At 54.6% G+C, this 25,656-nt stretch overlaps 1 protein-coding gene across 1 annotated transcript in view; it reads left to right on the forward strand.

The window, feature by feature from the left end:
• The window catches only part of RNF213 (ring finger protein 213), a 118,356-nt gene that overhangs the window by 21,460 nt on the left and 71,240 nt on the right, over positions 1-25,656 (forward strand). The window contains exons 8-20 of the mRNA XM_045299779.1: positions 1,822-2,105; positions 2,286-2,536; positions 3,871-4,062; positions 6,979-7,201; positions 7,826-7,881; positions 12,531-12,684; positions 14,827-14,997; positions 16,253-16,342; positions 16,850-16,972; positions 18,066-18,246; positions 19,884-20,057; positions 20,435-20,584; positions 24,332-24,906. Of these exons, the coding sequence (XP_045155714.1) occupies positions 1,822-2,105; positions 2,286-2,536; positions 3,871-4,062; positions 6,979-7,201; positions 7,826-7,881; positions 12,531-12,684; positions 14,827-14,997; positions 16,253-16,342; positions 16,850-16,972; positions 18,066-18,246; positions 19,884-20,057; positions 20,435-20,584; positions 24,332-24,906 (2,624 nt within the window). The remainder of the gene's footprint in view (positions 1-1,821; positions 2,106-2,285; positions 2,537-3,870; positions 4,063-6,978; positions 7,202-7,825; positions 7,882-12,530; positions 12,685-14,826; positions 14,998-16,252; positions 16,343-16,849; positions 16,973-18,065; positions 18,247-19,883; positions 20,058-20,434; positions 20,585-24,331; positions 24,907-25,656) is intronic.

Here is a 25,656-nt window from a genome sequence, read left to right on the forward strand (position 1 = left end):
AATTTTGCTACTGTTATGAATCAGGTGACCTCTGTGAAGGGGTCGTTCCACCCCCAGGTTGAGAACCGCTGTGTTAAGCTAGTGTAGATGGTGCATCACTGCCCCTCACTCACCTAGAGTCCAACGAGCAGTCTGCTGTCACCCTTAGCTCTGTTGCTCTGTACGCCACGCAGGTTTCTTGTAAGTTCCCTCTATCGCTGACTTTGAGTTGCTGTTTTCCTCGTGCTCCTTGTATTTGTGGGGGGGTTGAACTCTGTTGTTATAGTTTTTATTCCATTTAGGACTTTGGGGAGGCCATTGTTGTGAATTTTGTCCCCCCGAAATGTGTGTTGTCCACCTGAACCCCTATGCCTGTGGTGATGGTCCCGTCTGAGAGTCTGCGTGTCGTGTTGATGCGGCAGGGCTAGTTAGAGCCCACAGGAGTCAGCATCTTCAGAGGCATGAAGGGGGTGCAGTGCAAGCTCGCAGAGGAGCAGAGAGATGGCACGCCACAGGAAGCCCCTCGGGAGCAGAAGCCCAGAGGCCAAAGAGCATCTTCCAGAGCTGACCCACAGGGAACGCCTCCCGGAGAAGAGGACTCGAAAGGCTTCCCGATGAAGATCAGAGCCTTCGGCCTTCAGGATGGATTCCAACTGACTGTCAAGAACATATAAATCCCTACAGATGGGCCAGCCAACAACAGAATGAACAGAGAGGGTTTTGATGTCAAGGGTTTCACTGCAATGGATTCTGCAGGCGAGTCTCGTGGACGCAGTCAGGAAGGCACACGTCCTGTTACACGGGGTAGCTGCTGCCCAGGACCGATGGACAGTCCCCAAGAGCAGAGATGGCACTGGAGGACTACGGTGCGCTAAGCCTGAGTCAAAGGCCTGCGGATGCGGGTGGTCCCATAGCTATGGGAAAGCAGGACAGGACTTAGGAAGACGGGGAGCCCTCCATGCACTTGCATTCCGGTGTCGGGCAGAATACTGAGGAAGTCCACCCAGCGTGCTCCTTCGGAGAGGGGAGGGTGAGGCTGTTCCATGAACTGTGGACCCCGGGAGAGGCCAGTCCTTGGGAAGGGCATCATAGGTAGTCAGACGGAGGGTCAGTGACAGGAGGGCACTCCTCGAGCAGCTGGACCGGCCCTGCGGCTGCAGCAGTGGGCCCAGCTGTAATAGCAGCTGCGAGGGAGGGTGGCACAGGCCCGGACCATGTTCAGTGTGCCCTACGTACACTGGCATGATAAGGCAGAACTGACGCGGCGGCTCCGCACGATAGCCTTCTAAATGGTGAGAAACAAATCTCTGTGGATGAAGGTCACGCACGTTGATACTTTTGTTAAAACAGAACTAGATGACCAAGACAGCCTTTATGCAAATATATTTGCCCCTCCTCTTTTGGGGACCCCATTCCCATACGTGTTAGGCCACCCACGTGAAGCTCTGACCTGATTCTGTGATTCTCTTGTCACGCCGCCCAGACGGAAACTGGTCATAACCTTTTCAGTATAAAAACTTCTACCTCTGCGCAATCAGTTTTTAAGGTGTGCGTTCCCCACGTATGTTCAAGAGACATGTCTAGGCTGGGTTCAGACCCTCTGGATGCTGTGATTTTCCCTCCAGGCCATCTGTCCCTTTACACAGCAGCTCCTGCACAGGGCCTGCGTGTCAGAGATGATCAGCTGGCAGAAGTCAGTCCCAGATGTCTTTAATCTACCGGTTTTGGGGTTCCTTTTCTCCCCTTTCCTTTCAGATCCCCCCTTCCCCCACCCCCGTGTATTTCTGCCTGTGGGGTGGGGCTGTGCAAGGCCAGGCCAGACGTCTCTCTCTTCTCCCCCAGATTGGCATCAGTACGATGACATCATTTGCATGAGGCCTCCTGGGAAGTTCCGGAGGCTGTTGGATAACTTTACGGACAGAACAAGGAAGGACCTGGTGAAGGGCAAGCAGATCGCGGCCAGAGTCATGCTGGACAGCATCTTCAGCATCCTGCAGACCTGGGACGCCGTCAATCTGAGGAGCTTTCTCACCCAGCTGCGGCAGTTCTTTGCCGTTGCCCGAGAGCCGGTCGTCTACGAGGGCGGACCCCAGCCGTGGAGCGCACTGCACTACGGAGAGCAAGAGGTGCTGCTGCCGCTCAGGGCTTGTTTGGGAGGCAGAGTGGTGGGATGGCCCCTCTGGGGGGCTGCTTCTGCCCCTGGTGGGCTTGTGTCCCACCAAGAGGTCGGTGGTGGGAGGGCTCCTGACCCCTCTCGATGGACTGAGCCCCACGCTTCCTGTGTCTCCCCTCCCTTGTGGGCTCAGGTGAAGAGTGACCTGTGGGCGTACCTGAAAGAGAAAATGGCTCTGATTCGGAGAAAGGACGCTCTGCCCGACGACTGGCCTGTGAGGAGCGGGCCGAGGATGGGCCTCATTGTCCTGTTCGCGATGGAAGAGTTTTCGCTCCCCGTGCCGAGCCCTGACCTGTCCTCACTGTGCACCCTTTTCTGCGCCGACGTCAGCTCGCCAGATGGACTTCGCAGAGACTTACAGCCCATCGCTGGAGCATCCTGGAGGTAGTGTTTTTGTTGTTAAAAGGTTTTGTAGCCACTTAGGGGTTTATCTCACTAGACAAATAAATACTTGTCACAGAATGGTTCCAGACACACAAAGAATTCATAAGGTCACCTACTCCACCCACTGTTGCCATTTCAAAATCGATCCCTCCAGCCTTCCCACCTGAAGCTATGCTGTGTTCAGTTGTATCACCCGCCGAATGGCCTGCTTCCCCCCCGTGGGTGTCATGAAGAACCTCCATGTGCGTGTGTTGTCTGTGGAAGTCTCACTAGACGCCTTAGCAAAGAGACAGAGTTCTCCCTCCACCCGGGGTGGGTCCCTGAGGCCCGGGCTCTGCTGAGCCGGGAGATGCCCATCTCAAGGGCGCTTGCACGACCCACCCTCAGATTGGAGCTCTGATGCTTTAGAGGGTCTTTTGTCTCATGTTTTCTGCGGCTGTGCTTGACTGACGCTTGAAAGTGAGACGATGTGGCCTTCCCTGGGCAGCAATCTTAGTTTTCTAAACATGCACGAACAGCTACAGACTGTGCAGAAGGCAGTGGGGGCTCAGCGGTTGAGACTTGACAGTCCCAGGTTTGATCCTCGGCCAGTCTACCTCTTGCACGGGCACTGCCCCTCCCCGCCCTGGAGGCTGGCACGTGGCTCTGACGCCAAACAGGCTTTAGCAGAGCTTCCAGACAAAGTCAAACAAAGAAGAAAGGCCTGGTGATCCATTCCCCAAAACTAGCCATTGAGAGCCCCACGGATCACGTGGTTGCATCCCATTGTGCATGAGATCAGGGACCGCTAACAGCAGCACGCGCTGCCCAGGTCGAAGGGTGGATCCATGGGACGTGCGATCGGACAAAGCGTGGACCAGGACTTCAAAGTGTGAAGAAGCAGGAGCCGGTAACGGCAGGAAGGATCACATGCAGTGCCTGTAGGTTTGGCCGTCATATTGAAGGAGTGGCTTTATCTCTGGATTTACTGTTGCCGGACTGCCCAGGTTCAAACCCCAGCTCTGCCAGCTAGAGTCCTGGAACACCATTTTGCTTCTCTGAGCCTTGATGCCTCAACTGCCACATGAGGACACGAATCAACCCTTCGGCCTTTGTCGTGGGTCTTCGGTGGGCTAGCACTTCGGTGCCTGACACAGGGGGTGAGCCCCAGAGGACACCCTTCTCCCAGGCAACCTGCTGAGAAGACCTGCCCCCCACGTTCTTGCTGGTAGGGTTCCTACGTATTAGCAGCCATCCCGCGCCCCGCGCTCTGGGCACACAACACCACCTTCCTGGTGCGACTTCAGGGCCCTGCCACGCTCAGCTCACGGTGGCACACCTTCTTCCCTCTCTAGCTGCAGAACATCCTTGGTAGACCTGTGCCAGCTGTGCATGGACAGAAGGGTAGACTCCTGGATCCTCACGCTCCCCGTGCTCCACCACTGTGTGGGGCTGGCCCCGCAAGGGAAGGACATCCCTCCTGAGGACACGTGGGCAGTCCTCGAGGGCCTCTGCTTCTCTGAGTTCCGGGAGAAAAGATCAGGCCAGTAAGTACGCCCTTCTACCGTCATTCTTGTGATAATGCGTCAGAAAGGGTGCTTCTGAGCACGCTAGCCCATGTGATCCACGGGCTGTGAATAATGAACCCCACACCAGGAGAGGGCACAGTATTGGAGTTTCCATTCTGAGCACCCAGGTGGCCGGGGTCCGTGGATGACAGTGAAAGTCCAAAATCGATTTGCAGGGTCCCCCTGGGGACAAAGCCTCCGTGACTCCCCTCCGAGCACTGCCCAGGGGTGTGAGCAGAGCCTCCGAGAGCACGCTGGAAGGCTGACTAGCACAGATGCAGTTAGGTAAATGTAAAACCTCATTATCTGTTCTCCCTTTGGACCCATTTCAAATTTGTCTGGTTTTTCTTATTTTCTGTTATCTTTTCAATCGAGGTCTTTCTCTGTCTCATTGTATGGTTGTCGCTTGCTGTTGTATGTCTTTCTGCATATGAAATCCAGGATCAGCGAGTGTTGGCGACGGTAACTGGGTTAACAGTTTCTTGGAGTTACGGCAGGGGAGACTGGGGGAAATTGGGAGCTAATGACAATGAGTACCAGAGAGAAGGAAATGTTTTAAAACTGTTGTAGTGATGATTGCACGCTGCTTTTTAATACACTTAAACTATTGAATTGTATGCCAATTAAGCTGTTAGCCTTTTTAAAATCAGAGCTGCTTCTGAGATCCTGGGTGGACCTATGTATGATAGGTCCCGAACTCCCATGTCTAATTATAGAGTGACAATGCTTTTCTTTTAAGCTTTGAAACATAACTGAAATAAAGAATCGAACATTGACTGGCAGTCCGAGATCACCAGTGTTCACGTTTTGGGCAGATACATTTCTAGGCTTTGGTCCAAGTGTGGGTGGTGGGGCCTGATGGGCTAAAGCCCCCCCTGCCCCCCCACTCCCCCAAGTCAGACGATTTCTCTGTTTTTCAGCAAGCTCTGTTTGCATTATAGTCTCGTGACGACTGTTTTCATCTAATGGGTGCTGGGTCTCTCTTTTAGAGACTGCCCCGCCCACCCCCCTCACTTTCCCACATTTCATTTAGCTGATCCCTGATTCCTAGGGATTGGGATCGTTTGCATGATTTCACTGGGGGAAGCAAGCTCGGCTGCATGTCCACCTGTCCAGTCACTTCCGTAGGACGGGCTCCGGGGCGTGGACGCGCCCGGTCAGGCTGTGCGGCTGTGAGGGGCTCACGTGCTCTCGCCACGCTGCCTGCACGCCCCCTGCTGCGGAGTCCCCGCCGGCTCCTGGTGACGCCGGAGCACCGACTCGATCTGTCCCAGGGCTCCTTGCAGGACAGTGAAAGTGGAGGGTTTTGCAGGCTCGGTCCTGGGGTTGACAAGAAGGGCGTGGAGGCTGACAGAGATTTGCCCACTCTGTTTATCGTCGGAGGCAGACCCCATCCGGGGGAAACACTGGCTTCCATGGGGTGACAGCGACGTCGGGCTGCAGAGCGGGTTTCCCTGGCATTGCCGCCGAGTTCCTTACGGAGCAGCCAGGAGTCTAGTGTTTGGCCAGACCACTGGGAACTAGAGCCTAGCTGGCTGATGTCAAACACAGTATAAAAGAAGAAAAAAGATCAATTTCGATGTAAAGACGAGGTATAACTACATTAGAATTCCACACAAAAGCATTGGTACTTCTGTTCTTTTCCAAGCAGAGGGAACATTCCCCCACTAACTTGTCCTAGCAGTGGACTTAACGTTGTGCTGTCCTTCAGGCACAAGTGGCCTTTTCTGTTCAGTGGACCTTTATCTATATAGTTGCGGTGGCCTCTGTCACTTCAGCGGCACCCTGCTCTTGCTGTCACCCTTTGGGGGTGCCCCGGGCAGCGGCCCGCTGCAGTCGGCGTGGTTCACTGCGCTCACGTGGTTGGTTTGGTCCAGGACGCACAGCCACTCGCTCATCAGCGTGCTCAGTCCTCGGTGAGCTCTCGCTGCGCTGTTTACCCCTCTGCCGAGGTGCTCGTTTGTGCTCCCTACTCGACAGGGAGCTGACGCTGAAGGGCCGCACTCTCTACGTCCTTCTTTAAGAAACAGCTTTGCTGGGACATAGGCCATAAACCCTACAACTCAGTAGTCCAGTCGTATCGAGAGGTGTTGGACCGTCATCGCCACAGCCAAGTTCAGAACACCTTCTTCCTTGTGATTCGCTCCCTACCTCCCAGCCTCCCCTGCCACACCGCAAAGGAGCCATTGAGCCAGTTACCGTCTCTGTGAGGCCACTCAGCTGGGGTTTCGTGTACTGAAAAACTTGCAAAACCAAGCAAAAAAGCTAACAAGAATAACAAAATAAAGTAGAGAAACACCTCAATTGGGATGAAAACTGAAAACTAGAACAACGTTGAAAGAGATCACAAGGGAGACCAAAGGGTGAGGTGCGAAATGTTAACCTGACTTCGTTTCCCATCCTCCCCCCCCCAGGGCACCCAGCCTGCAAGCCGGGGGTCACCCCCCGTCTGTGCTCAGAGAGGATTCACGGGCAGGCGGCTTCATCCACGGGGGTTTCCCCTTCCCTTTTTTTTAAACGGATGCAGCTTTGGTCAAAAGGGGGATGGAATAAGCTGTGGCAGTCTAAGCTAACGGTATCGACTCTAGCTGCCTCTGCAACACCGTCTGGGAGCAAGGCTATTCACACCCGTGAATGAGGATCAGAGGGGATTCACCGGAGGGGCTTCAACTGTGTGTGGACCCTGCAAATGGACACAGGCCCTCACGGTTTGCGCTCTGATACTACCCCTCCGTTGGGTGATGTGGGCTACATTATTCACAATCCTGGGCTCTGCCGTTGAAGCGCTGAACTCGTTAGATCTGGTCCCACATCGTATCCCCTACACCTCGGTTCAGCCTGTTCACTGACCTCGTGTCCACTCTCTCTTCCGGGCCGTGTTCCCTTCTTGTCCAGGAACCCGCTGCTTCCGCTCATGGAAAAGCACCAGTGTTTGCTGACAGTGGATGACCGTCTGTTCCGATCCTGGTTCAGTCTGCTGCCTCTGTGTGAACTGAGTGACTACATGGGGTCCGTGGTTGAGAATTTGATGGCGTCCCCTGCTCGCTTCCTGGAGTGCTTCCAAGGGGTTTACTACCGCCTTCGAAGACTCCAGGAAATCTCGTACAGACACCAGGAGGTTTGTCCTTAGTTGTGGGTCCTGGCTGAGCAACGCTGACTGAAAGCCAAACACTTTGGGTTGGCAATTCTTCTTTTTAAATCTGATGGGGTGCCGCATTTAGAAAAGGGGGGGCAGCAGCAGAGGTCACCCTGTGCAGGGCTACACGGTTAGGTCAATGGCGCTCATTTTATTGCCCAAAATAGAGGTCAGTAAAAGTCCCCAGGGACAGCACACCAACTCGACCTGTGGCGGAGTGTGCCGGAGGAAGGCGCTGTGCTCCCAGGCTGCCCCTGGCTGGTTTCCCGGCCTTCTGCTCAGAGGCACCTGTGGGTGGGTGCCCTTCGGCCGCCTCGCAGCAGCTGAGTGGGTGGCCATCTGCCTCCCTGGGGTTACTGATGAGCATGCAACAGGCCCAGGAGTTACAGGAGGGCCCACAGAGCACTCTCCCGGCATAGAAGGCACCCCGGGCATCAGGGACCAGCCACCGATACGGCGCTGACCGTGCCGTAGCAGCAGGAGGCCTCCTTGCCGAAGGCTCAATGGATGGCGTGCGCTGCATCTTTCTCAGCTTTGTCGTAACAGGAAGAGCGGTACTTTTTAAAACTTTATTTCTTGTTGTTTTCCTCTTCCTCACCACCCTAGGGCATTGACAAAGTTTTCAAAATGCTGTTGCACCTTCTGGATGCGAATTTGAACAAGTAAGTAGAGAAGCAGAATGTGCTCTCTGCCGGTCACCCCGCGGTTCCGGGGGTCTCCGCGGCTGCTCCTCCTCGGGCACAGTGCCCCACATTTGCTGTTACCATGTGTGTTGGGTGCTGTCCAGGCCAGCCTAGCTCCTCGTGACCCGATGTGGTCCCCCGATGGCATGTCCACACTGCCTGAGAGGGAGTGTGGCCCCTCAGTTCTGAGGCGCATCTCAGCTGTCCTTCCCCGAGATGGAGGCGCTTGTGCTTCCGGAGGTTCAGGGTCCTTGCAGGATTCTTCTTTAACACCGTCATTCGGACACATCCGTTTTCCCCTGCCTTCCCTCTGCATCCTCCCGACCTCACACCCCTGTGAACGGAAGCAGGTGGCCCTGGCCGCACAGTGTCACCTTTGCTCTGTGCATAGGTCCCGGGCGGCAGCTTGGCCATCGGTTACACGTCATCCAATTCCTTGACTGCTGTTTCCGATCACTGAGTGTAGAAGCACGGGGAACGAAACCTTTGCCGGCTCCGATTTTGTCTCCATCCATCACGGTGTTGTCCGCTGGTGCCCTTCGGAGGGTGCTGGTGTTGTTTAGTGGGGATGATACCGTCCATGCTAAAGGCCAGGGGCCCTCAAACTTTTTAAATAGGGGGCCAGTTCACTGTCCCTCAGACCCGTTGGATGGCCGGACTATAGTTTTAAAACAACAACTATGAACAAATTCCTATGCACACTGCACATATCTTATGTTGAAGTAAAAAAACAAAAGGGGGAAAAACACCCGGCGGGCCGGATAAATGTCCTCGGCTGGCCGCATGTGGCCCTCGGGCCGTAGTTTGAGGACACCTGCTAAAGGCTGTCTTTGATTTTTACCAGCAAGTGCTTCACGTACTCTCGACTTCCAGCAAGCAAGGGTGCGTCTGCTGCAGGCTGTGAAGGAAACTTCTTCCTCTCCTGATGCGGCCTTTTCTTTCCCATGGTCCAGCTTCCTGGACTGACTGCTCCACGCAGAATGAGCAAGCCCGATGAAAGGACAACACCCTTTTAAACCAGCCGCCTCCCCTCCTTCTGCCTGCATGCCCGTCTCTTGGTCTGTGTCCCGGTTCACAATGCGGACCACCGTGTGTTATCTTCCACACGGCGAGCGCCTTCACAGGAGGCTCATACATCAACACGCCTCCTCATGTGTGGACTGTCTCGCTACCCAACACTCATTTCACATTCCCTACAGGGGCAAAAAAATGTGCCAAGGAATGATTACACCTGGTGGGGACCAGTGCCAAGCTGGGAGTGGGCGGCACTGCCGGCCGTGCTGGCTAAGGGTGTTGGCGTGGCTGCGCCATGATTCCCACGACCTGGCAGCTGCGTCACAATCGTGTTGTTCCTGGGGCCGTCAGGAAGTGGGGGAGTGTGGCGGCCACACCCCCTCCTTTCTGCGTTATTCAGGTAGCACCCCACTGAAACAAGAGGGTGACGAAGTGGTGTGGGGGCCGTGGCTGACCGCTGGCGGAGAATCCCACTCCACCCCAGCCCCGAGCTGATTTCTCTCAGCAGAGCCGCCCAGACCTCTGCCCTCCGACCTTGCCCTGCCCTGACCCCAGCTCTGCTTCCCTGCTTCTCCCGACAAGGGGACTTGGAGGTGGAGCTTACTGCGGGATCAGATAGCGTCAGGGACACGGTGCTCTTGTCCATAGCTCCTCTTCTCAGCCATGGTGACAGGCTTGCCTCGCTTTGGTCCTCAACCTCTCAGCCCCGTGGCCCTTGACCTCTGCCCTGCCAACTGTGACAAAGCTCCTTCAGCACTGATAGATGCCCAAAGCCCCCCTGCCTGAAGGCGCTCAGCGTCACTCATTCTGTGGACTGGCAAGCCTGACCGTGTGTCTCATGCTGCCACCGCCGTGCCCACTTCTCTGCGCCGCCGGGGGCTCAGATGTGCTTAGCGCTCGTGGTTCTTGCACCTGGGAGGTCATGAGAGTCTCTGCTCTTCTGAGATAGCTCACTTTGTACCCAGTGAAATGGCAAGACTGTCCAGTCCCCTCACTGGAGTCCTCTGCGCCTTATGCTGCATGCTCCCACTTGGTCCTTTTGGGGGTGGGGTGGGGGTCGCAAAGAGTGAGAGATGGGCCACAGCCAGCAGTCTGCTTCAGCACAGAGGGGAAGCGAGCCAGCGTCAGCTGCCAGGATTCTGGTCCGTGTCCATCTGTCCTGTGCATTCACGTCCACCTGCTTTTGTAGGATGAGCGTCTGCTGTGTTGTCACGGACTCTGCTTCTCGTTAGCGTGTGGCCTTCACCTGCCTTTTCCAAGGCCAGTCAGTTGAGAAGGAAAACCAGAGGTGGCGTCATAGAACGGCCTACAGTCATTGGCGCCTGCAAGCGTATGTGGTTTCTGACGCCCTGAGTGGACTTTAGGGAGTCGTCTGGGCACAGCGGTGGAGCAAGCGCTCAGGCTGCCAACCCAGAGGTTGGCCATTCGGACTGTCCGCAGCTCGGCAGATGGACGTGGGGCGGCTTCCGTGGAGTTTACAGCCTGGGGCTCTCGGGGCACTTAGCCTCTGTTGCAGATGGGTGCTGAGTCGCCATCGGTTCACCGGCAACAGATGATTTCAGAAGGGACCCCGCACAGAGAGCAGACCTGTAAGAATATCAAGATGGGAGATGGAACACTTTTGGTGATTCTTGAAGCATTTCTGGTGGGACTCCACCTGGACCCCTGGATGGTAAGGGTGCAGGTGGTGGTGTGAAGCCTCACTCACCCGAGGCACCTGTGACCATTCAGGAGCCTCCTCTAACATGGTGGCTTGCCCAGTGGGAACAGGGCCCCTTTCTGGTCCCACAGCCACGCCCTGATTCCCAGCACTTCCCTGTGCCCGGTCGGTGGATGAACATGGAACCCTCCGCCTTCATCCAAGACATCCCACCCTCAGCATGGGTTCTTGTAGGAGAGCGCCTCATCTAACTCTTGAGCACTGGAAGGTGGTTTTGAACTGCTGATCTTGCAGTTAGCAGTGCAACGAGAAACCCACCAAGCCACCAGGGCTCCAGAACCTAGGGTTCTTTGTTCTGGTTTGTTCTTTCCCCTCCCTGGGACTCTCGCGAAGGCACGGCGGGCTGTTTGTCCGCTGTGCACTGCAGGTTCAGCAGGTCGGCCTCGCCAGGTGCTCTGGGAGAGAGCGGCCAGGTGCTCTGGGAGAGAGCGGCCAGGTGCTCTGGGAGAGAGCGGAGGCCTTTTGCTCCTGGAAAGCTTTCTGGTCTTGGAGACCCACAGGGACTGTGGGCTGCCGTGAGTCAGAATAGGTTTCGATTGATGGTCTGTTTGTTTATTATATCTTCCAGAATGATTTCCTCCCAAATGTATGTCGTAGTTTCACTGTTAGGAACGTCTGAGGAAATGCCCTTGGGCTTCATAGTAGGAAGGCAAATCCAACTCCACATCTCCCTGCGCATGACTTCTGTGCGGCACGGGCTCCATCCCCCATCCTTCTTTATCTCATTCTGACATCAAACGTCCCAAGCACTCCGCTTCTCTTCTGGGTGATAATGCCCTCTGATGGTCACACACAACTCCGAGACGAGAGTCGTGGTTGTGTGGGTTTATCAGGGAAGTGAACAGGTTATATCACAAGTCGGAAGCAGTGACCTTTAAGGATGCCCTCGTTGGCTCTCTGCCTCTCAGCCACGTGGCTCCTGGGCCGCTGCCCTGCCACAGCACGCGTTCTAAAGCTCGGTCAGCACCAGAAAATGTCCAAAGGGCCCCACACTGCGGCCACTCTCCTGCCCAAAGGCACTCAGCTTTACTGTCCTGTGAGCTGGGGAGTCTGCTGCTGTGCCTCGGGGTCTCGGCGCTGCTGCTTCTGGTGCCTCGGCTGGCAACCTTCTCCCCTTTGGGCAGGGGTCTTACACACACTCTGCTGATGGTTGTGGGATTACCCGGCCTGATTCTGAGCCGTCTCGCTTTCATACCCCACAGAATGGCAAACTGGACCCGTCCCCAAGGTCGAGCCCTCTACACCTTATTTGCATGATCTCGCCCCGTCATTTTAAGGGCGTTTCAAAGACTGGCTAGCACAGCCATACTAAGCTCATGGGAACGTGGTCTTAAGAGAGCACGGAGCGTCTTCATTGACACGGTGGAGCATTCCTGCACACCCTTCACTTTTTCCCCCAATTAAGGAAGTGTACGTGGAAACATTTTTACACACACTGACGTTCCCAGAGCAGTTCAGACAGGCTGCAGAGGCGAGCCAAGGAGAGTTGTTCCTTTTTCAGCGTCATCACAACTTCAGGTCTGATTGGGATTTTCGAGATGCTACTATCTATGGGGCCAAACGAATGCATTTTGGGTAGTTGAAAACCAACCCCGTTGCCATCAGTTAGATCCCGACCCATACAAGCCTGTAGGACAGAGTAGACTTGCCCTCACCGGGTTTCCAAGGCTCTGGTCTTCAGGCGGGCGTCCTGCAACATCGTTCTCCTGCACAACAGCCGGGCATTCAAACTGCTGGCCTTTTGGGTTGCAGCTGAATGCTTTACCCACTGCACCACCAGGACTCCTTTAAATGCCTCCCTTGGTGTTTTGAAGGGAAGGAGCTTGTCATTGCAATGAGCGCTGTGTCCTCGGCTCTCCGCGGCCAGTCATCTCTCTCCACTCTTTGCGGGCAGGGCTCCGGAGGGTCCCGTCTTTCAGTCCTACCTGACCATCTGCCTGAAGCTTCACGAAACCGTCTGTGAGATCACCAAAAGTGAAAAGTTTTACGAGATCCCCGTCCTGTCTGCAGAGATGATTAGCAGAATCGTTGCGCTTCAACCTCTCGTGGTAAGTGGCACAAAGCCACGTGATGGCGCCCCCAGGACAGCTGTGGAGCTTCAAGCAGCCTCCGTGGACGAGGGAGGCCGAGCGGGTTCCCAGGTCTAGGGCTCCTGAAATGAGGTGGAGTGGTGGCTCCGTTATCCAGGGCAGGTGGTCCCCAGGTACTCAGAGTTGTGACAGACTGCACCTGTGACTGCTTTTCACACCTTATGGTTGGCAATAGTACTACACACATTGTTGCCGCACGGAATGTGCTGATGTTATCAATCACGTGCCAACTGCCAAAGATCTGATCTATAAAGATACGGATGATAATAAAAGGCCATGGTAATGAAGCCTAACGAAAAACAGAGGTGTGTGATTCACGTCAGAAGCGTGAGGAGCAGAGCTCGTTCATGCACGGGGGCTGCTGTCTTTATGGAGGACCAGTGAAAGGGGCCCGGGCCCCTGTCTCCCTGGGGCTCTTCAGGAGGAGATTACCGTGCACATGGGGGTGCATTTGATGGCCGTGCGGACAGGGACACAGAGAGCTGTGGGGGTCCAGGTTTGCTGTTAGACCAGGTGGCCGGGCAGCCCGGGAGGCCTGTGATGAGAAGGAGGTGAGAGTGGTTTACCGGTATCAGCAGGAGGTGGCGGATGACCAGGTGGTGCTCTGGGCAGGGGGGGGGGGTGTCACTAGGTTCTGACTTGAATGATGTGCGTCATGGCCCTCCAAGGGGGTGGGTTTGGTCTTACATGTGCAATGCGAGTTGGTGTCTAGTGGACAGGTGGGTCCAGGCAATGAAGAGTACAAGAGCGTCAGACGTGAGGGCCTGGCTCAGGCTCTGGGCGGTAGGGGGGCGGATGGAAAACTGACTTTGTAACATGGTGGGACTGCAGGGTGGCCACCTCAGGAAGTCCGGGTTTCAGGGGACCTGGGTGGCACTTCCGGCTGATGTCTGAACCGTTCGGTGGAGGCCTAAGAAAGGGAGTGGCCTGAGCAGAGAGCACGGATACAGGGAGGCCCGAGCCTAGAGTGTGACCATTTCCTGGTGCAGTTAGCAGTTCTGGGGGACACCTTGGTCCTCTGTGTGACTCTAGGTCTTGGCCGGGAACTGAGGACAGGCAGACACCCCTGGATGGAAGATCCCACGGAACTCAGAGCCCCACAGACTGAGTAGTTACCAGAGCGAGGTCAGGCCTTGGGTGCAGAGAGGAGGGGCCATGTGAGTGCCAGGCCCCTGGAGGAGGAGGGGTGGGGATAGGCCCTGGTGGGAAGGGGAGTGTTGTGGGCACTTGGGGAGGTGAGAGAGGGGAGTGGAAGGAGCGGGCCTTGGGCTGCCTCCTAGGTGACTGGCTGGCTCATGTCCCTGGGGGACTTTGTCTATAGACCAGTGGAATCTGCACACATGCTCGTTTGGGGTCGCCTGGGCTACAGCTGCTGGGGTGCTTCTGTCCGTGCCCATCCAGAGGAAGAATGCCCCCTTTCCGCCAGCGCCCAGGGCCGTGAGCTTACTGGGGAGGCCTGGCTACCTCTGCTGTTACCAACCCAACCAAGCCCGCGCACTGCCGTGGTCGATGCGACTCACAGCGCCCCCTGTGGGTTCTGAGCCTGTCACTGTTGACGGGAGGAGGAAGCCCCGGTGTTTCCCCCAGGAGCTGCTGCTGGTTTGGACCACGTGGCTCGCAAGCCAACGCAGAACTGCTCCACCACCGAGCTGCCCGCTTTTATCAAAGCCCCAGAGAATGCATGCCACTCGGACTCTCCCCGGGTCCCCACACTTCCCACCGTCACATGCAAGACCCAGCATTCTGAGACCGTGAAACACAGAAATCACCCTCGCTGACTCCAACTCACAGAGACCCTATCGGGTGCGGCCAAGCTGCCCCTAGGGGTTTCCGAGATGGTGGCTCCTGTGGAGCCTCATCTTTGTCCCTTGCAGTGGCTGCTGGTTTTGAACTGCCCATGCTGTGGTTAGCGGCCCAACATGTAACCCACTACTCCCCCAGGGCTCCCTCAGGAGTGTTACAGTGCTTTAAAATGTAGACTTTCACCACCCTGGAGGTAGGTCGGATGATCCGGGAGGAGGCCAGAGGGTGGCATCTCCTTGGAAACCTACGTCTACTGCTCGCGAGAGCAATTAAACTTGCTCTCTCCCATGATCGCAGGACTCGGCAGAAGCGCAGGGCCACGGCCCCGGAAAGAAGGACTCCGTCCAAACGCTGTTCCAGGGCACTCTCACTGCGACGAGGCGCTGGCTGCAGCGCAGTTTTACCAGGAAGATGCTCCAGAATTTCTACCCTTCCCTCGTCTCCTTCTCTTACCCCGAGGAAATGAAGGTGAGTGTGGTGGGTGCAGAGGTACTGCTGGAAGTGCCTGAGGAGCAATGTGGTCTGACGGCACAGGTCCACATCCCGAGAGTAGAGGCCACACGGGACTCTGGCCCAACTCCCACTGGTGCTCCGGACAGTTTGAGGCCAGGAACGAGCCTTCCTCACCTGAGAAGTCCCCATCTATCAGAGGGACTCAGCGCTTTGTCTGACCAGGTGTCTTAGGGTTCATGGAGATCTTGGTGCAGAAAGCTTGCCCTGTAGCCCCTGACCCCCCATGGTCCCTGTGATGGTGGTGCAGTGCTGTGGGTGCCGACCGTGGCTTTCAGGGTGATGAGCTAGGGTGTGGCTTTGAGAACGGAGGAGAAAGATGAGACCGTGAACTATCTGAGAGGCAAGCAGACATCCGGGGTTACTTCTGGAGGAGAGAGGTCCACGTTGGCAGTGAGGACTCTCAGCAAGCAGGGTGCTCAGCAGCGTCATGTGCTACAGAGCTGCAGGGATGGAGGAGGCGATGGGGCTGTTGGGTTTGGTCGGGGCCAGAGGAAAGCCCCTGAGCGTCAGTTGGCAGGAGGGAGGAGGTGCTGGGTGGAGCGAGAGCGGAGGGCGGTGCAGGCGAGGAGAGATTCCTGCCTGTGTTCGTTTCTCTCGGTAAAACGCACAGTGCTCGACAGCTCTCCACGCAGCTGAGCTTCCAGTTGATTGGATAGACCACAGACTCCACCTAACGTCATCTTGCCCCTGCCCGTGGCATGCCTCACGGGCTCCAGTGTCACACAAGTCGGTGGCTGTGTGCCGTGTGCGAGCTCGGCTTTGTGGTGTTGACGGAGCCCCTCAGTGGGCTACCACCACGCTCCTCTGCAGTGAGGTGGTTCCCTTGTGAATCGGGGCCGCTTACCCCTCACTCCGATCATGGAGCCCCTGTGGCTCTTCCTCCTGGGGGGCTGGGGACCAGTGCAGTCAGCATCCTGTCTCTGGAGGAGCGGGGACAGAGTTGACGGCCAACTTCCAGCCTTTTCTGTGCCTGCTGCAGGCCCCCGGTCTACCTGTGTGCCAGGGCCTCTTGCCCATGGAGATGCTGCAGCTGTCAGGGGCCGAGTTTGGTGTAGGCGTGTAACACAGCACCTGCTGCCACCCCAGTCCAGTCACTGACATGAGGTTTATCACGTGCTTCCAACATCAGACTTCCCTAGTCCCAGATGTCCCTGTCCCCTGACGGATCACACAGTGTCCTCGTGGTGCCTCAGGGCTATGGCTTTTGCAGGTCTGGAGCCGGCTGGTGGAAATCCACTTTGCTGTGGACGATGGCTGGAAGGAGGCGCTGCTGGGAGACATGGAAGGGAGGCTCAAACAGGTACCAGCATCTGGGGGTGCTCATTTAGAGGGTGAGGGGAAGAGGGATAAAAATCAGACCATCAGTAACAACAAGTCCACAGGAGTCTGCACTTGAACGGAAAGCCTCCCTGTGTGCGGGCAGGAAGCCGTGTTTCCATTTCTGACCTGGGCTCGGTGATCCAATCCCAGCCCAGGTTTCAGAGGTGGGTCACGATAGTCCAGGAAATACCTTGACTCTTTCTCTTCATTTTGCCACCAGACATTGGTTTTGACAGGATATGAGCTAGCATGACAGGTAACCATTGGGTGGATCTTGTTGGGAAACCCACTTGTTTGTCAAAGTTGACCCACTTTTCAAGCTGCCTTTTCGGCACATGTGAGGACAGACTCTCACGTCAGCCTGGCTGTCTGGGGCCGGGGGCAGGGAGGAGGTGACAGTAATGGGGCGGGGACCTCTGATGACACAGGGTGGAGGAGGGCGCACAGTGTCCTACCGGCTCCGCCCACGGCATCTCTGCTTTCCCAGGAGAAGCCGCTCCTGCAGATCTCGGCCTACTGCAGCTATAACTGGGGTGCCCCGGGCCTGGACGGCAGCGTGGCAAAGAGCTTTGAGAAGTGCGCCGTCGAAGCTGTGAGCTCGGCCTGCCAGGTAACCAGCGGCCGCTCTGCCTGGTGCTGGCACCGGGGAATGGGGAGTGGGCGTCCCCTCACTGGCCTCGTGGAGTGGTTCTGAAACCTGGTGTCCTCCACCCAGTCTTTGACACACGCTGCTCAGCTGGCTGCTACTGGATGGCTGATGAGGGCGTGGCTGGTTCATTGGGAGAATTGTTTCCCTGCAGGAGACCCCTGGTCAGTTCTGGCCAGCGCACCACATGCTGTCTACCTCTCCCCACCCTCACTCGTCTAGTGGAGGCCTGTGTGCTGCCGAACAGGCTTCAGCAGAACTTCCCAAGCCAGACGGACCAGGAAGAAAGATCTGGCTGTCCACTTCTAAGAGTCAGCCCCGGAACATAAATCTTCTTCCGGATCATAAGGCTATGGGGCTGGCGCAGGCCTGGGCAGCTTTCTGCCCCATGGAGCTCAGGGCCGCTGGGTGTGCATGAGTCGGGGGCCCAACTAGAAGGCAGTGGGATGGGTAGCGTGACAAGACTCTCACTCACAGGCAGCCTGGAATCAGACCCCCTTGCGGGCAGCCCCTGAAGGGCCCTTCTCTGTGTGTCTGCCACACTGGCTTCTCAATGCGTGCACTGTGAGCCTCCAGGGCTCTGACCCGGTTACTGGAGGAAGAGTTGCGTCACATGTTTTACTCACCTGTTCTTTTGAGGCCATGCACGACTCATTACAGCGCTGAAATAGCTGCGTGTGCGTGCGTTATTCACATCGGCTATTTAAAATCCCGAACCGGAGACCCATGAGATCATGGCCCGTAGACAGCCTTCAGACCTGGAACCAAATTAACCCCATGGCTCGGCCTTCAGCCAGATGGTGGACAGACTTACAAGGAGAATTCGACCACCAGGGAGCTACCCACTCCTTTGGAAAGCCTTTGCCCAGGTTTAAAGCTGACAGTGGGGAGAAACAGGCAGGAGGTGGGAAGAGAGCCGCTACATTGGGGGTACTACAGTCAAAGTCAGAGCGACATGCATGTGAATTCCCAAGTACGTGTTCACTCAAGGCACTGAATAAATAAATGCTAATCAAGAAAGCCCTCTAACTCTCCCCCTCTCTCAATTGTCTGGTAGTCTCAGACCAGCATCCTCGACAGAATTTCTTTGCGTGATTTACGGAAATTCGGCAACCTGCTGTCTGCTGTGATCACGGAGTCCTGGCCAGTGAGCAACGGGGAGGCCGTGCAAGATGTGGAGGAGGTTTTAAAGCACCTGTTCACGGGTCCAGACATCAAGCAGCTCTTCAAACTGTATGGTGTGTGGTGTGTGGGGCCATCCATGGGGGTCCACAGGCTTCCAGGAGAGCAGAGGGGAAGGATATTTGAGTAGGAGGGCGGGCTGTTGTTTGATAAATGCAGCAGCTTGGGCGAGGGTCCAGGAAGGCTCAGGCTGTCTTGCGTGGTCAATAAGAGTGAACCCTAGAAGCCACGGTTCCTTCATTGAGCGCCTACCGTACACGAGCCTCTGTGCTGACATCCCACTGAGCTGACGCCAACTCAAAGTGGCTCAGTGTGTGCCGTTGGCTTGGCTGTGACCTCAATGGATGCAGATCACTGGGCCTTTCCTCCCCACTACGCACTGCTGGGTGGGTGGGATCGAACCTACTGTTCGTCAGAGTCTCTGTCAGATGACCATCCTTCAGAAACCTCGCCGTGCCATGGGCCCTCCCCCAGGCCGTAGCCGTCTTCAGTTTGAAGAGCGGGAAGTCAAATGACGTGAGTCTGGTCCGAACACCGCATCCCTCTCATTCTGAGAGCAAAATAGGACATGCAACCCGAGTCCCTGCCTCACCGAAAACACAGTGCTGTTCGCACTCCCGGTCCTCGCCCACAGATGCAGGTCATGATCCCGCCATGACGGGTCACACAGCGTGATTCCTTGCTCCCAAAGTGCCCCCTGCAGAGCAGCATGCATTCGCGGTTCCTTCAAGTCTGTTTCTGTGACCAGATAGCTTCCTTTATCGTTGAAAAATACTCTGCTGTATGAATCATAACACAGTTTATCTATCAACTTGTTGAAGCATATTTTTGTTTCTTCCAAGTCTTGACATTTATGTATAAAACAGTATATGTTTTTATATCTCAAATAAAACTCAGAGCGAATAGTATTATACGCCTTGCCGTTGAGCAGCGTCTAACCTATAGCGACCTTGTAGGCCTGTGGTGCTGCCAGGCTGTCATCTTGGCAGAGGAGACAGCCACTCTTTCTCCTGTCAAGTGGCTGGTGGGCTTGAACCACTGACCTTTCAGTCGGCAGGCGGATGCTTACCCAACTGTGCGGCCGTAATCTACCACCCTTCACAGTGCTGTACCATGTATCCTAGATCACAGAGAAAGAACTTCCAGTGGTTTATCGTTAAATGTTTCAAAAATCCTGTCCTCAAAATTGATCCCAAATTCACATTCCAAGTTTTGTGGGGCAGCCAAGACCTACGGAATGTCAAGTCCCCTTGAGCTCAGGTCGCTGTTTCTGTTTTCCCCAATTCTCAAAATGCCGCCTTGGCCATGTGAATCTGGCCATCGGGCAGTTTATGTCTCTGCTGTCGACCGTCTCACCTGGGCGGGGGGTTAAGGAGATCACGTGTAGTTTAAGGATGGTCTTCAGTGAGACGGTGAGGTTGTGGTGCAAGTTGTGGAAACCTGAAATTGTGGGGAGCCTGGATTTGGGGGAACTCATGCCCATGAGCAAGGAAGTTGTTTGGGAGATGGAAGTAGTTGAGGCTGGACCCCAAGGGTGAACATTTGAGGTTTAGACGTGCTTAGCAGACGTTGATGACTGCACCTCAGGTGCAGGAAGTTGGGGCAAACAAAGAGGAGGATGTTGGGGACTCACAGGTTTCAAAGACATCAGTCAATGGGGCCACAGTCTTACTGATGTTCTTGCCCTGATCAGGATCCGACGAGAAAACGTTAGCAAACTTGACCGAGGACGGCCAGAGGCTGATGGGCACCGCGGACTCTGTGTTCACAGACGTTGTTGGGGACCTCCTAAGTGGGCAGATTTTCGTGCGACAACTGGAGCTGCTTGAGAAGCACAAGGCTCAGTTTCTCGACATCTGGGAAATAAGTATGTGTCGCGCAGAGGAGGGGACTTGAGCCTCCCGAGGACTTAGTGGGACAAGGGGTGTCCGAGCCCGCGTGTGCGTTTTAGTAAAGAGGCGAGCGGTACAGTGAGTAGCTCAGCTCTCCAGTAACGTCACAGAGGTTTAGGTTTCTCGGGGGCACGGTGGGGAAGAGATAAAAAACGGGCAAAGTCAGGGCACGTCCTCCTTTTTTGTTCTGGGGGGCTCTCGTGTGGAGGCGCTGTGTCAGCAGAGTGGCTGTGCCAGTTGCCCCGGCCGCGTAGATGGAGCTCGGGCAGAGGGAGCCGGAAGACGGGGTGCTGGGGAGAAGCATGTGTTGGTCTGATCTGTGGGGTTACCTCTTTGGTTCTTTTTTCCCCAGAGAGTAAAAGTCTTTCACCCCAGGATAAAGAACGCGATATGAAGGCTGCGCTGGACTGCAGAACGAATGAGCTGCAATTTTTAAAAAGGGAGAAACAATATATCGATCATCTCTTGAGCCTGTGTGAGAGAGTGAAGCATCTGATAAGAGGTAGCGTGGCGTAACCATCTGAGGGGTCTCCTGGAGAGAGGGGCGAGAGCTGACCGCCACAGCAGTGCTTTGTGCACTCCCTTCTGAAGGGAGGGCCAGCGTTGCCTCTTTGCCACAGCTCCTTTTGGTATTTACCCCAAAGTCTCTACATAATATGCTCGTGAGCTCTGGGGTTCTTCAGGGGTGAGCAGACACACTGTGGGCAAGGAGGGTTCAGAGCTGTCTGTTCTCGCTCTCATGACACCCCGTCATCTCATTTCAATTAGACCACTCTTCAGGGTTTAATTTACCACAATGCTGAGAATGGATGTTCATAATGCAGCTATGAGGTAGACTATGGTTAATTTCGTTTCTTGCAAAGCATTTGTTTTCTCAAGAATTGTGGTCTCTCTACGTGTGCTTTGTCCTCTGAGTACGAGGGTGGATTTCTGAGTCGTTGCTGTCAATCCAGCTCTGACTCGTAGCGACTCTGCGTACACTAAGGCCCTGCCTGGTCCTGCACAACTTCACAGTTGTGATGTCTGAGCCCACTGCTGTCATCACGGCGCCAACCCATCTCCGGAAGGTCTTCCTCTTTTGAACTGACCCTCCCCTGTTCCAAGCTTGACGTTATTTCTCCAGGGGCTGGTCTCTCCTGATAGACAACATGTCCAAAGGACACGAACCCAAGTCTCACCATCTTTGCTTCTCAGGAGCATGCTGGCTCTCCTTCTTCCAAGACACAGACTTGTTCTTCTGGGAGTCCATACTACTTTGTATTGTTTCCGCCGACACCGTAATCCAAATGCATCTCTACTCTTGGTTATTCACTGTGCAGTTTTCATATGCAGGCGAGGCAATGAAGAACACCGTGTCGGGGGTCAGGGCACCGTAGTCTGCAGGGTGGCACCCTTGCTCTTCAATGCTTGGAAGAGATCTCTACGGCAGGTTTGTTCATTGCGGTGCATCCTTTGATTTCCTCCCCACCACTTCGCTGCCGGGCGATGGTAGCGGCACGTCAAGTGGGGTCCTGGACAGCTTCCGTCTTTCTCCTTGTGTCATGATGGTGTCTGTGGGTTCACTTGTGAGGATTTTTGTTTTCTTGACCCTGAGTTGTGATCCGTGCTGAAGGCTGTGGTCTTGGATTCATCAGAAAGTCTCTTCAGTCCTCCTCGCTTTCAGCAAGCGCGTCTTGTGCCATCTGCATCTGTCGCGATGCCGAGTTCTTCATGGCCCAGCGTCCGGGAGCATTTGCTTGGCACACAGCTTGAATGAAACACGGTGAAAGGACACAACTCGCACACAGACTTCCTGATTTAGACTAGGCAGCCTTCCCTGGCTCTGTAGACCCCCAGCCCAAACCCAACACCTGCCATTGACTCAGAGAGGCCGGATTTCCTCTCACAACAACCAGTTTGAGCTTCAGAGGGAATCTCCTCAAACTGGACTGAACGTCCATCCCAGCGTCTCCCTTCATCCTCAGGGATCGATCTCCCATATCTCTCGACTTCACTGCACACCTGTGTTATAGTAGAATGTCTGCTCTAGTACCTTCACAAGAAAGGGACTGCTTAAGAGGTTAACATTTCAATACTTTCTGTATCTGAAAATGTCTACTCTTGTATGAGATCGATCGTTCAGCTAGGGGTAGACTTGTACCTCCAGACCCCAACCAAACTCACTGCCAGGCCGGTTGATGCCAACTCACACCGACCCTGGAGGGCAGGCTAGAGCTGTCCCGTGAGCCTCTGAGCCTGGAACTCCTCGGGAGTGGAACGCCCAGCTTTCCCCTGCGGAGGCGTTGGTGGTTTCAGACCAGCGCTCTCTCTCAGGTCGCTTCTCCACCCGCAGGGCTTCTAGAATCACACCGAGGACTTAGAAAACGACAGAGTAGAAGTGACCGTCCTTCAGGATTTTGAATGTGCTGCTCCATGATGCTCTAAAAAGTTGCTGTTATGAAATCAGGTGCAATTCCAACTACTGATCCCGTGCATGGCATCTACTTGTCTTCCTCTAAACTCTTGAGCTATTTGTTGTCTCCGGGGTCGGAAATGTCACAGCCGTGCGCCACCGTGTAGCTCTGCTTTCTCTCCATTGTGCGGTTGGTGGAGGGGAGTCTTTCTAATTGTGTGTTCTTGGGTCTTCTCTTGAGTTATCTCACTGATTATCTTCTTTCATCCTTTTTTCCCCTTGCCATATTATTAAGTGGATATTGGACTTAATGAGATGGTTATGTAATTAATTTTCATAATTTTTCTCTCCTATTTTCTTTTGGGGTTTTGCGTTGCTTTCTGAAAGCTTTTCTCAACTTCCCTCAACTTTTCTATCGTATTTCTCACTTTGAATTCTCATAGACAGTTAACTTACAGGCACCCTTTTTTCCATGAATGGTACTTTTTCAGTTGCCTGCTCTTGTTCCTGTTGTCTTTCTGAGATGATGAATGGTACTTTTTGTCTAGAGGCTTTCTTGTCCTTGAAGGATTTCTTGTTTCTTCTAAGTTTTTATCTGTTGGTTGTTTTGACAGCTCCTTTCATGTGAGAGTTCTTCATCTCTTTAGAAATCGTGTATTTAAGAGCGGAGCCTCTTAAACTGCCTTAAAACTGAGTGTGTGCATTAGGTCATTTGACTGTGCGACCCTCTAGAGCAGGGGTTCTCGACCTTCCTCATGCCGCCACCCTTTCATACAGTTCCTCATGTGGTGCTGACCCCCACCCCGACCATAAAGTTATTTCCGTTGCTACTTCATAACTGCAATTTTGCTAATGTTATGCATTGGGCAACCCCTGTGAAAGGGTCGTTCAGCCCCCAAAGGGGTTGCGACCCACAGGTTGAGAACCGCTGCTCTGGGTGATGTGGGCGAGCATGTTTACTACGATGCATTTTGAGGCCTTTTCTCTCCGGTTAGTCAAATTGCCCGAAGAGAAACTCCAGCCTCCTTTTGGGGTGGCATAGACAGACCGCAGGCTTTCTGGGAGCCCAGAGGGGAGAGGAAGGCAGGAGGGGTTCAATCCCAATAGGGACATACTCACTGAGGGCCACCCTCCCACCGTATCACTTTTTCATCTGATGTTTCCTGTATCTTACGTCTTTCTCTTTCTTACACCTTAAGTTTAATAGTATAAATTCTCTCTTAGCTTCCTGAGAGAGGTATCTGTCTGAGTATGCTGTTATCACATGTCTGTGTATGGAGCCAGAGAATCCTTTGTGTTGTTGCCTAGCAACTAAGCCGTCTATTTAGGAGGAGGTGGTGAATTACATTACATGCCACATGGAATGAGGGTCGGAGAGAAAGGCAGCATTTTGATGACTAAGGCAGGCTTTCAATTCAGATTTATTTATTTGATCACTACGTGCTAATTTTCTAGTTACTGGGATGGCCAGTGTGCTTGCTTGTAGAGAATTCAGGGAGAAAGACGAGTTGGGGCTGCCCTACCAGTCTGGTGGCTTCTGGCATTTGCCTAACACCCTGGTGTAGCACTGGGGTTTGTGGGGGTAGGTGGTTGGTGGAGAGGGGTGGGGACAGTGGGAGGGGGATGAGAGTGGATGTATTTTATCCTCTCTGCCCAGAGTTAGACAGCGCCGTTTATCCTGTGCCTTGATAAACAAGTCCTAGAAGCAAGGGAAAGAGCTATTTCTCTCTATGGAGAAAAATGCCAGCAACGGTCTTCAGGCCAGCTTCCTCAGAGAGGTGAGGAGAGAAACAGGGAAGAAAAATCATACTGGTGGTCAGCGGTTTGACTTTGCTCATGTTCTTGTCGTTCCACAAGTGGACTTTGGAGAGATTGCGCACAGACATTCGGAAGACCTTGGCAGCAAGAGACTAAACGAGGTTGTGAAGGTGAGAGCACCCCCCTGCTTCCAGGGGGAGCTCACAACACACTACCACCTGAGCGCCCGGGTCCAGGTAATGGGGAGAAAGGCATGCTTGCTGAAGGACAGCCACATCTTCCAGATGTTTTGGAAAGAGGCTGCCGAGTCACTGACGGGGCCTGAAGAGCAGGTGCTCCACCTGGAGGACGTGTACCACCGGTTGTGTGTTCCCTGTTACCAAAGGTTCACTAGACTCTACCAGGCTCTCAAGGCAGGAGAGGTCACCTTTGCAGAAATCAATGTCGTCTTCAAAGACTTTGTCAATAAATACAGTGACCTGACTTCAGACCTCTGGCTCATGTGCACTGTGGACCAGAGTGATCAAAAGCACTGGGTCAGGGAGCGGGTTGAGCAGATCAAGGAATACCATCACCTGCACCAGGCTGCATCCTCGGCCAAGGTCATCTTGAAGATCAGAGCGAACCTGGGCCTGACTGGTGACTTCAGTGTCCTCCACACTCTATTACAATTTGTAAGTTTTCTTCGGCGATGCCTGGGGGATGGGAGGTAGGGCTGGGGACTTCACCTCAGGGACCCTGGCGGTCCACAAGCTTTCTGGTTGAAAAAGGCAGACAGGCCGCCCCCAGGGTCAAGCAGCTCCCTCCCATGGTCATGCTAGGGTAGCTCCTGGTGCCTGGACAGGCACTGGCGCCCGCTCGCCCTGTTTGTGAATGGTGCGACTGCTCCTGCGAAGGGAGAGTTGGCTCGGTCTGGTCTGAGGATCACACAGTTAGGAAGGGGTGGTCACCCTTTTGCAGTGGACACACTTGTAACCAGTGAGTTGGTTTCCTTTGGTTATATGGGATAAAGAGACATGAATTTCGTTGGCTAGCCAACCAGATCTCCTAATTGTAGCCAGAAGAAGCGGAAACAATATACATTTTTCTGTTAGTCTTTTGTTTCCTGTCTCTTTTATGGGAAACATTAATAAAGAAGCTTATTCTGTGAGCTGTATTATAACATAAGGAACCTGGGTGGAGCAACAGTTGAGCTCTTGGCTGCTAATCAAAAGCTAGTCGGTTCAAACCCACCAGCTACTTCCCGGGGCGAAAGGCCTGGCAGTCTGCTCCCATAAAGACCAGAACCCAGGCAACCAGAGGGGGCTGTTCCCGTTGTCCTGTGTGCACACGGCCAGCGTTGAGTCCACAGCACACAGCAGCACAGAGGGCCATCATAGACGGGTGCCCCTGATGGAGGGCACGCACACAGAAGGCCCCGTGTT

This window comes from Echinops telfairi, unplaced genomic scaffold (assembly GCF_000313985.2).
Source record: "Echinops telfairi isolate 266 unplaced genomic scaffold, ASM31398v2 ScPeMD7_7458;HRSCAF=8496, whole genome shotgun sequence".
NCBI classification, from domain to species: domain Eukaryota; kingdom Metazoa; phylum Chordata; class Mammalia; order Afrosoricida; family Tenrecidae; genus Echinops; species Echinops telfairi.